At 37.6% G+C, this 11,794-nt stretch overlaps 1 protein-coding gene across 5 annotated transcripts in view; it reads left to right on the forward strand.

Annotated features, from left to right (window-relative positions):
• The window catches only part of LOC132140627 (paxillin-like), a 34,438-nt gene extending 22,851 nt beyond the window's left edge, over positions 1 to 11,587 (forward strand). For 4 of the 5 annotated variants that reach the window (XM_059549460.1, XM_059549458.1, XM_059549459.1 and 1 more), the window contains 9 exons: positions 442 to 592; positions 1,314 to 2,354; positions 3,791 to 4,060; positions 4,698 to 5,012; positions 6,712 to 6,870; positions 8,076 to 8,249; positions 9,234 to 9,315; positions 9,412 to 9,560; positions 10,177 to 11,587. In XM_059549460.1, the coding sequence (XP_059405443.1) occupies positions 442 to 592; positions 1,314 to 2,354; positions 3,791 to 4,060; positions 4,698 to 5,012; positions 6,712 to 6,870; positions 8,076 to 8,249; positions 9,234 to 9,315; positions 9,412 to 9,560; positions 10,177 to 10,443 (2,608 nt within the window). In that variant the 3' untranslated portion in view covers positions 10,444 to 11,587. The remainder of the gene's footprint in view (positions 1 to 441; positions 593 to 1,313; positions 2,355 to 3,790; positions 4,061 to 4,697; positions 5,013 to 6,711; positions 6,871 to 8,075; positions 8,250 to 9,233; positions 9,316 to 9,411; positions 9,561 to 10,176) is intronic. The other variant, XM_059549462.1, reaches the window with a different exon arrangement.
• Positions 11,588 to 11,794: the final 207 nt, after the last annotated feature.

Consider the following 11,794-nt stretch of genomic DNA (forward strand, 5'->3'; position numbering starts at 1 on the left):
CATCATTACTCCAGTCTTCAGTGTCAAATGATCCCTCGGAAATCATTCTAATATGCTGATTTGCTGCTCAATTATTATTGGTGCTTAATTATTAATATTATCAGTTAATAACAGTTATGAACAAAACATGTTTTCTACACTGACAATAATAAGAAATGTTTCACCACTTTCAGTAAGTAGAAATATTCTTTCAAATATTATTTTAATATTTCTGTCATAACTTTAGAAAATGTAATGATGTTTGAATAAAAAAGATAAAAATAAATTTATTAAGTTTAAATTTGACTTTGAAACCCAGATTTTCCTTGTGGTCTTTTGGACTTCACTCTAGTAAACACAGATATTTAAATGAGCTAAAAAGTTGTGAACAAGTGAAAACTTTCCTTATTTGTGATCTAGACCTTTTTTTAGATCTCTTTTTTAATTTTGTGACATTAATAGACCCGCCCCTGCAGTGCCAGTGGTTCCTGAGTTGAGAGAAGTTCAGGAAGAGACCCCCACCCAGCAGCATGCCAGAATCTCCGCTTCCTCAGCGACACGAGAACTCGACGAACTCATGGCCTCACTGTCTGACTTTAAAGTTCAGAGCAATGTAAGTCTCGGAGACAGAGAGAATATATATACATATATATATATATATGCCACTCTGATGGAATCTTTTGTGTGTTTGAAATCGACAATAAGTGTTTAATTATCTAAATTATTTTGTACGGCTCATGTTATTCTTATTGGCAAATAATCTGCTTTAAAGCTTTACAAGGGCGGTTTTATTGAGTTGTCATTGGGTTTTGCTTTTGTGTCAGCTGTTTTTTGATTTATCATGCATATGTGTGAGTGCTGATATTGATAATCAGACAGGAAAAGTAGATTGTTATAATTCAAGGCCTTAAAAATGTATAAGGGGTTTATATGCCTGTATGAGGGCATGCTCTCATGGGTCCATTAGGAAGGTCTTGTTAGCATATCTATCTTGGATGTGAGCCACACTGCGGTTGAAAAGAGAGAATCTGGAATGCTGTGGTTGTGGTGTCATGTTATATCTGGGAATATGGATGATTAGATTTGCCTTCAGGTTGGTAAAGCAACTTATATTTTGTTACATTGACTAAATAAGCCAAACATGTTGAGATATAATGCATTACATTAGGCCACTGGTTTTTATGCATTGTTTTTCGTATTTTAGAGTAAGATAATAAATCAGACTGAATGTTGTCACATTGCCTCCTCATTTTGCATGTCATTCCTTCATGTTTCTACTCAAATGCTTTTCTCACTTTCTTTTTATTGTTGTTGTCTTGCTGTTGGTTGTCTAGTCTGGCACTCTGTCAGTTAAGGAGGACTCATTATCCACTAAAGGGTCAGAACTTTCCAATCTTGTGGGGACTGAGAACCTCACAGTGCCTTCAATACCAGAAGCAGAGGTATCTGACCGCAGCGTTCCTCCTCAGCCTTCCTCAAATTGCGCACCACTTTTACTGGAACTCCATATTGCTGAGGAATCGACAACTGTTGCTCCAGTGTCCAAATCCAAGGTGCATTGCACTTCCTTTAAGCCCTATTCGGAGAAATTCCTGGTAGTTTCCAGCACAAAGAGTCCAGCCCCTGAGTCTTGTTTATCACCTGAACCATCTGCAAAAACCTCAAGCCCTCCGGCATTAAATTTACTCTCAAGTCCCATTTTGGTCGCCAAAAGTAGTCCACCTGTGGTACCAAAGACCTCCTCACCAGTTATAACTTCAAGGATATCTAAAAGCCCCAGTCCTCCACAGGTTATCAAGAGCTCAAATCGAATTGTCGATGTAAGAAGTTCTGGTCTTGTAACAACTGCTAAAACCTCTACTCCAGTTATGGTAAGAAAGAGCCCAAGCCCCGTTACAGCTGTTAGAGCAACCAAAAGTCCAGTCCCTGGAGATCTTGCCAAAAGCCCAAGTCCCAAGTCAGGGATTACTAGCAAGAGTCCAGTGCCAGCTACCATTACATTGCCCGCTCCTCCAGTTTCAACCTTAACATTAACTCCGAAGCCTTCCAAAGAGAAACCTGTTGAACCGGGCATATTGGGAATAAGTCTTCCTTGCCCCAAGCCTCTTCTTGAGGAAGCTCTGGACAAGCTATTGACTTCCAGTGTTTCTCAACCAGAGCCGGTAAAAATGGGTGAAGGAACTCCTGCCTCATTAGAGGTGAATGATGACGTTCTGGCACGTCCTCATCAATCGACACCACCAGGTGGCTTTGAAGATGTCACTCGGATGGACGACCCCTTAAACCCCACATCGTTCCCTGGGGAGTCAGATGTTTCACTGGACCTTCCACTTCTCCAGCCATCAGCGGTTGAAAGGCTCTCCGCTTCTGGACAAGTATTGAGCACATCAACTTTGTCAGAGTGTCTCCAATTTGCACCCCTAAATTTAGCGAGCATGAGCGAGAAGCATGCTGAACCGCGTACGGCTGTTTATGCTTTCTCAAATACATGGGCCTGATCCTTGGGCCAAGGGGCCTGTTGATACTCAATCTGAACCTTTCCATCCTGCTTGGATTGAAGCACCCACCATTAGCAAGTTAAATATGCCTCTCAAAAACCTGATACGCATGTGCAGATGTCACTTAGTGCTCCTAAAATTGGAGGGATAGCCATTTAATTTGGTTTCTGTTGCATTGCTTTGCATCACATGTTTTTGGAAAGGTAGAGAATTGAGGAATCCAAAGTATGTTTGGTGCATGCAGTGGATAAGATTCTGTGGAAGGAGTCTCTGCCATGTTCAAATGCATGCCCTGTCGCGCTTCCTCAATGAGGTGTATGCTGCTAAATGGACAAGGCTAGGCTTGCTTGTTTCTTTGCAATTCTGTAGTGGAGTTTCATTGTGCAATTGCATTCCATCTTCACTTCTTTGCCATTTCTTCAGGGCTCTTGATGCAGGAGATGTTCTGCAAACTGGCTATTTACTGATTCAGTAGTCTGATGGTTTTGCATGATGCAAATTGTTTGTAGTTGCTAAAGGTGATGTGTGAAGTCTAAGGATATGACAGTTACTTCATTTTCTCGATGCATTAAAATCATGTAGATTCATATGCATTGATATTGAAATATAACTTTTAAATCTTATATTGCTTGTGCTTGCCAGTTACAAAAATTTAATTCATTGCAATTTGTTTCAATAATGTACAATATCTGGGCAAATTTTGTTGCATCTGAACTAATTCTAAACATTCTGAACTGCTTTGAGTTGTCCAAGTAACTGAAATGATTATATTTCTAAAGCATCATGATCTATTGTGTAGTTGCATAATGTATACAGTATTATTGCGTAGCTTGTCAGTGATCTACGTCTCTGTGTATTAAATGCCGCTCTATCTGAAAGCACGTGATGGAGATTTACTACTAATCACAGAACCTGCTTTACTAACGAGATGCACATGACATTCGCATGCGATTTATCATGCAACCCTAGTTTTGAATCAAATTTAACATTTAAATGCATTGAACTGAATGATTTTATTTGCAGTGTCAACTGAACTATAAGGTTAAAATTTACCATTTGCTTTATCAGTTTTGCTTTGCATTGTTTTTGGCACGTTGTGTTTGCTTCACAGTCTTTATACATACTCTTGCATTATTTCAAATTGTTTGTGGAAGGTTAGATATGTTTCTGCTGTGTCATGAAGAGGATGTTTGAAGCAATGCAAAGCATTGTCCCAAACCAAATCAGTGTGATTTGCCTTCTAGAGCTGTTTGAAAGCATCGCATGTTCTAAACATTGAAAGTGGTCACTTCATTACTGCTGCCTCTCCGCAGCTTAAATCGGTCATCAGACGCACAAAGGAAACATCCAACATCCACCCAATGTTTCGTGATGGTCACATGCAAAAAAAAATGGGCCCGCTAAATCTCAACAAGAGCAACTCGCAGGATCTACTCATTGAAGAGCTGCAAGGGAAACTGGGAATTGGTCGCACAGTGCGGCCACGAAAAAAGCCAGATGATTGGCTTACAGAAGGGGTCATTGTCTGTTCCAACCCACAGCGCTTAAGAGAGGAAGGAGGCGTATCACCAACGGTTGATAAGGTAGTGCAAGTCACAAGATTGATGGTGGAACTTGCAAAAGCTAGCAAAACAGCATTTCTTATATAGGTTTTTATAAACATTTTCAAATAGAGAGCAACAACGCCCACCAGAGGTTCCTGGTGGGTATATTTCCATTCATTTTTTCCATAGGGATTTTTCAAAAGTCTTTTTTAAGCACTATAAGCTGAACCAACCAGCAACGAGGAAAATCTCAGTGTTACTTGTTGAAGCATAAGAAAATTGAGTAAAAAGCCAAAGGTACAATATATATATATATAATTTATAAGTTTAAAGCAGAATATACATATATACAGATATTTAGGTTTGAGAAGTTATCAAGTCAGGCTTGCAGTGCTTAATTAATAATTCTGCTGTTTAACACAATTGTTTAAAAATAAGTTGAAATAATGCTGATTGATGGCATTAGCAAAAGCATATACCTTTGATTTTTACAACCTTACAGCTCACACAAGATCTGTCTTTAAAAGTTACGATATTAAAGTTATCGTACAAAAAAATTCCCTGTGTAGAAAATTAATGGGATTTTTATTTCCAGAACCCATTTTTTTGCCCTTTATTCTGCATTTTGTGCTCCTTTCACTTCCTGCTACATGTTTCATGTTTCTTTGTCCATCAGATCATCATTCCTCCAGACTCGCCCAGTCCTCCGAAAAAAGTCCTTACCCATCATGTCCCAAAAAAGCGAGATCCTGTGATACAGATGCGTGCTCCTCTCCCCCCACCACCTCCACCCCCTAGGGAGCCCTCTCTTCCTCCTCTTCCTCCTCCTCCTCCTCCTCCACCTCCTCCTCCTCCAGTTCCAACTCCACCTTCACCTAAAGACCCCAACCCTCGTCCATCCCTTCCTCCCAAACCTGTGACCCTGCCCCCTCCACCAAAGGTTTTAGCGTCTGTTGGCTGCCAAACGGAATATGAACCTGTTTTTTTACCGGTACAGGCATGAACTTGCTCTCTGTATTTATCTGCATCTGATCAGAGCTTGCCTCTATGTCTTCAGGGTTCCCACAGTCATTGAAAATGTGCAAATTTGAGGGAATTTTTAAGGTTCACAATTCAGTTTGAATGTTTCTTTAGTGAATCATACAGAATTTATAGTAAATGTAGATAAAGTGAATGTGGATAATAAAATGACTGGAATGGTAATTTTGAAAATACATTGGTCAGATAGTGTGGGAACCCTCTGCCTCATTTCTATCCATTCTTTCATGGTTTCTAGCATGTTGCCTATAAAGCGCATGCTGCCTCCAAACAGCGTTTGCACTAGGAGTGTCTCAGCATTTGTTAAATAGTTTGCTGGTGCCAACATGTCCCATGAAGACAGTCTGTCCTTGTGTTTTCCTTTTGCTTTTCCTGTAAATTCCTGGTATGTGAACAAATTCTGTTGCAAATGAAGTGCTAGTGACCACAGAAAAGGCTGTTGATCTGTTGGCTGTCACTTACAGTTGTCTTTTAAAACTAATACTAACAGTGTATGCTTAAGTTCTTTTTGTTTTGGCAGGTTTTTGGCTCTAAAGCAAAGCCAAGTTTTTAAGTCTGCCAGAATTGTGTAAATGTAAAAATATCCTGCAGCAAGGCTGTATGGAAGTGCTTCGAGAGTAGCTTGTTTAAGTGTGAGTTCATATGCAGAAATGACAGAGGATGTGTGGGTTGCTATTTTTGCTTTCTAAAGAATGCTTCTGTGTCACGGTTCTTTGAATTGGGAGAACAGAGATGAGGTTACAAGGCCTTTTAGACCTATAACCTCACTCAGTTTGTCATCTGATTATGTCTTTAACACCTTCTAGATCCTGATGTATTTAGGGATGGTCTGCAGAGAGTGTGAGACTGGTTTCCTTTGATTAAAAAAAACCTTATTCAAACGCCTTACTCTTTTTATGTGAAATGAACTGATATTTAACATTGCAAACGTTGCATAAAATCTAGCCAGACTGGCTGTTGGTTGCTGTTTGCTCTAAAGGCTGTGAAATAAGACAAATGCTGCAGTAAGCATTTCCATTACATGAATTGCTAATTGATTCCACAAAGGTGATTCAGCGTTTCAGCGAAGCTGAGAACTACGTGTGCTTCTTTAAGTGCATGTGGCGGTTGTTTACTAACCACTAACATCCTGTAATGTATTAACTAATAAATTGTGCAATTAAAATTGTGCAGTTAAGTAGCTCTTGAAATACATGCTGAATTTTTATTGAAGTTGGAAAATATCTTTTCACGTGCTGATGGTCATATAGAGAAAAGATGTATTTTTGATTTCCGGGTATAATGGTGCAAAGTTGATCATCAGTTTTGGGGCATGAATAAATCATTGAACCACTACAGCGTTCATTAGGGGACATTTATATTCACTTTTCAGTGCAGTGTTCTCTGTGGAATGTATCATTTTAATCCCTGCAAATGTTTCGGCATGAATTATCAGCATTGTGGCATAGATCAAGATTGACCTGGTTAAAAAGTGTACCAAAGCACGCTTTGGAAGAATGCATCTGCTGAGTGGCTAATTGGTAGTCATTAGTAATGTGCACCAAGGAGAAAGCAAAACTGCAAAACTGCTTTGTGTTGGGATTTGCATCCGCATTTTCTTTGCTTAATGAAACAGTCTTTAAAATGTGAAAATTCTTTCCTTTTTCCTGTAGATTATGGCTCAGGGCAAGAGTTCCCCCACCAGCGTTCCAAAGCAGGGGAATAAACTGGATAACATGTTGGGCAGCCTGCAGTCAGACCTCAATCGGCTGGGTGTCCAGACTGTCGCCAAAGGCGTTTGTGGAGCCTGCAAGAAACCCATCGCTGGCCAGGTGAGAAATCCCTTGAAGAGCTCATTAACTGCCCAAATCATTATCTATGCCTATATTGCTTTTGGATTTTCAGGATATTGTGCTCTAGCGTGGATGCTCTGTTCCAAAATGAACCAATAAGGCCACCAAAGTGTCTATTTTACATGTCAGTGTAGCCAATTTTTATTTTATTTTATTTTTTTAAAGATGTAAATGTATTTTATTGTCATAAATTACAAATATAAATAAAACTACTATTATTTTCTTCATAATATGTATTTGAAAGTCTCCTATGCTCATCAAGGCTGCAAGTATTTGCTCTTAAATTGTGAAATACTATTGCAATTTGAAATCACTGTTTATTGAAGTGTTTTAAAGTGTAGTTAATTCCTGTGATGCTCAGCTGAATTTTCAGCATTATTACTCCAGTCTTCAGTGTCACATGATCTTCAGAAATCATTCTAATTTGCTGATTTGCTGCTCAAGAAACATTTCTGATTATTATCAATGTTGAAAAACTTGTACTGGTGCATTTTTTTTGTGTAAATCGTGATGTACTGCTATTTTAAAAGTTATGTGTAAGGACAGTTAAAAAAATAATATTTCTTATTTAGCAAGGAAGCATTAATTGATCAAGAGTTACATTTATAAAGTTACAGAAGATTTCTATTTCAAATAAATGCTGTGATTTTTAACTTTGTACTAGTCAAAGAATGCAGAATAAATAAATATATCACAGTTTCCACACAGGAGAAATTACATTTTCTAATATGTTAAAATAGAAAACCATTTTTAGTAATATTTCACAATGTTACATATCACTGATTTTACTGTATTTTGATCAAATAAATGCAACCTTGGTGAGCTTTAGATACTACTTTCAGAAACATTACAAAATCTTTGTTTCAATCGGTAGTGTGAATATGCATTTACAGATGTTGTAATCTTAAAGTTTTAGCAGTAGTTTTAGTGTTAGTAATCTTAAAGTTATAGTGTTCCTGTGGCTCAGTTGTAGAGCATTGTGTAAGCTGTGCAAAAGGTCATGGGTTCAATTCCCAGGGAACACACATACTGGTAAAAAAAAAAAAAATAAATATATATATAGCCTGAATGCTCTGTAAGTCGCTTTGGATAAAAGCATCTGCTAAATGCATAAATGTTTATTCAGTTATGTCTTCTTCAAGTGAAATCATACACTTCCGTCCTCTTTTCTTTGGTTCATTCAGGTGGTGACAGCAATGGGGCGGACGTGGCATCCGGAGCATTTTGTGTGCACTCACTGTCAGGAGGAAATCGGCTCCAAAAACTTCTTTGAGAGAGACGGCCAGCCGTACTGTGAAAAGGACTACCACAGCCTCTTCTCTCCACGCTGTTACTACTGCAACGGACCCATTCTGGACGTAAGGATTCTGCTGCCTATCAGCACCTTAAACAGTCACAGACGGGGCATTCACGGACATGTGTGTTAGTGTCTCGTGTCACCACCCAGTCAAGATGCTGCTTACTATAGCTGTCTGGCTTCAGATTTCCTCTTAACATAAACAGTCACTTAAAGACACTCTTAAGTAGGTTTTTTGCAGTAGAACTCAACACATAGAGGGTCTGCTGAGAATGTAAATGCTTAACAGAATAATCTTAAATCTCTTTCAAGGCTCTAAAATCATTTTAAATTAATACATCTTTAGTTAATATTACTTAACATCCTTAAAGTAAGATGCATTTACAAAATTGTCTACAAGCTGCATAGTATGTTGTGTTTGTTGGCTGCATGCAAAAACATACAGAGCAACCAGTGTAGTCTGATTCACTAACACATGATTCTTATGAGATTCATGAACACGAGTTATATGATTGAACCAGTTACGAGTTAACATCTGTTGGGAGACAAAAATACACATTAACACAGTAATTGACATAAAGTACACAAACAAAAAAACAAGGCAATAAACAACAAGTCCTAAGTTTTTATATTTGCTGGCTGCATGCAAATCAGTGCAGTCTGTTCAGTAACAAATGATTCTTATGAGAAGAGTCAGTTCTAAAGATTCATAATCATTAATTACTGATTTAACATTTGACTGTTGATTTTATGATGACAGATATACATTAACACACAAAATAATACACACTAATTTTTTTTATTTTTTTATTAGTATTTGTGTTAGTATTTTTAGAATTGTGTAGTTTATATTGCTAAAACCATTATGTAGGAAATAAATTATTTACACTTTTGTTTATGTTGGTTGGCACATGAAATGAACAATATTGCCAGGAATTAGTAATAATAGACTTATTCTTTGTTTTTCTTTTGAATGAAATTGTGCTTTCAGTTCTTGTTTCACCATCATTTCATTGTAATGAATCGCTTTTGCTTCCTGCTGCAGAGAGTGGTGACCGCATTAGACAGGACTTGGCATCCGGAGCATTTCTTTTGTGCCCAGTGCGGGTCATTCTTTGGGCCTGAGGGTAAGCAGCTTCCACTCCTCTCAACCTCTTTTCTTCTCTTTAGCTGAGGTTTCTTTTTTTACCAGTTTATTTACTCTTTCTGTAATCGTTCTGCAGGATTCCATGAGAAGGAGGGAAAGGCGTACTGTAGGAAGGACTACTTCGACATGTTTGCCCCCAAATGTGGCGGCTGTGCTCGTGCCATCCTGGAGAACTATATTTCAGCCCTTAACGCTCTTTGGCACCCTGAGTGTTTTGTCTGCAGGGTCAGTATGTGTGTGTCTGTACTGATGTATCAGCCAATTAATAGGCCAAAATTTAAGCTTGGACCTGTTTTTATATTTTACATTTTTATGCATTAATTTCTTTAAATGTGTTTTTAAAAATGTATTGAGCAGGTTAAATTTGATTTATATTAATTATATTTCATGACATTTTATTGCATATATTACAATTATTATGTTATTGCATTTAATTTAGCATGTTTCTGAAATAAAATATTGGCTTATTAATATATTATCCTAAATAATTTGTTATAATAAATATTTTGTCTATTAATGTAATATACTAAACAATTCATAAAATCTGGAATATCATAGTGTATATAGTTGAGTTGTTAATCTGATGATTATTATAATGTGTATATATATATATATATTTATATAAACTGTAATTGGATACATCCTAAAATAATTTTTTTAGATAATGTTAATATTCTGATTTTGGAAAATGTGTGGTGTTTATGTTGCTATCTTGGTGTTTTGGATTCATGCACATTTCAATATGAGATTTTTCCGAATCGCTGTATGTACCCTCTTCACTGTTTTATTGTAGCATTATTTGAATCATTCATGCATAACTGACTGATGCTTTCCTCCACAGGAGTGTTTTACTACGTTTGTGAACGGCAGTTTCTTCGAGCATGAAGGGCAGCCGTACTGTGAGGCTCATTACCACGAGCACCGCGGCTCCCTCTGCTCCGGCTGTCAGAAGCCCATTACCGGCCGCTGCATCACCGCCATGGGCAAGAAGTTTCACCCCGAGCATTTCGTCTGCGCCTTCTGCCTTAAACAGCTGAACAAGGGCACGTTCAAAGAGCAGAACGACAAACCCTACTGCCAAAACTGCTTCGTCAAGCTCTTCAGCTAGAGTCTGATAGTGGTGAGAGGAGTGTGTTTGAACATGCACACCAATATTCAAAGTCCCAAGGGTCGAGTTTTACAGTTTGTCACAGTGTCATCATGTGGCGATAGTGAGAATTACACCAGCTTGTTTCTGTGCCAAAGCACTGTAGATCTTCAGGGAAGCTATTACGATTTTTAACAGCCTTTTTAAAACGCTTCCCCCTGGATCTAGAGACTAAATTATGGTCCTTAAATTGCGTGGAGCTATTTTAGATATTAACGACTGCATCGGACAAATCAAGATCTATTTTTGTACTTGTTACACACACACACACACACACACACAGAGCTTAACTTGAACATATGTATGCACACTTCTGTTTGCACATTTCAGCAATCTCTTTGCTGTTTCTGGTATAACAACACTCTGTTATTTTATTTTGATTCTTTTCTCCATCGGCCACATCAGGTTTTTCTTAAAGGTGCAATAACAGCTTGGCGTCATCAAAATCTCAATGCCAGATTCTTTATATTTTTTTAATTTTTGGCACCCTGATTTTATTGTGCATGTTATTTCTCTGCCTGATCACTTTATAAAGTGGGCTCTTTTTTTTTTTTTTACTTTTCGGCTGACTATTGTTTGTAATTTTATATGCATGTGTTGTTTCTGTTTTTCTGGATGGCTGGAGTGGTTTGAGCTTCCATCCTTATGCCTTTATGAGAGTTTAACTGTGGAAACGACTTACTTCTGCTGTTATAATACATGTTTTATTCTTATAAAACGCCTTCTTAAAGATAACAGTTTGGGCCCAGATGCCTATTTCGTTCAGTATATGGCGTTCCACAATGTGCCTATTGCCACTGGGCATGTTTTGCGATTTACTTACAATGATTTTTGTCTTAATTTCTTGTATGCAATGAGTTTGGGATACACATTTTCAATTCATCTGATGTCCTACTGTATGCAGGTAAATATATTAAAGTCTTACAGTTTATCAGTGATTGCAACAACTTTACTCTTTACTTTTTTTTCATAATTTAAAGATTTTCTTTTCCAAGGTGATGTCATATTTTATTCTTCATTGATTGATGACATGCACATTGTATTTAAAACTTGGGGTCAAAATGGACTGCACAAGACATTGAATAAATACCAGGATCTGAACGACTGATTTATGCGTTGTTGATTTATTTGCATTGAAATCTCATTAACAGCTGACAAAATTTTATATTTTCTGTTTTATGTTCATTGCGTATAAAATTGTATTCCCAGGAAATACATGATGATGAAGTGTACACTTTGAATACAATCTAAGTCACCCTGGATAAAAGCATCTGCTGAATGCATATATATGTAAATGTTTACATTTTCCTCA

Source organism: Carassius carassius, chromosome 5, assembly GCF_963082965.1.
Source record: "Carassius carassius chromosome 5, fCarCar2.1, whole genome shotgun sequence".
In the NCBI taxonomy this organism is placed as follows: Eukaryota; Metazoa; Chordata; class Actinopteri; order Cypriniformes; family Cyprinidae; genus Carassius; species Carassius carassius.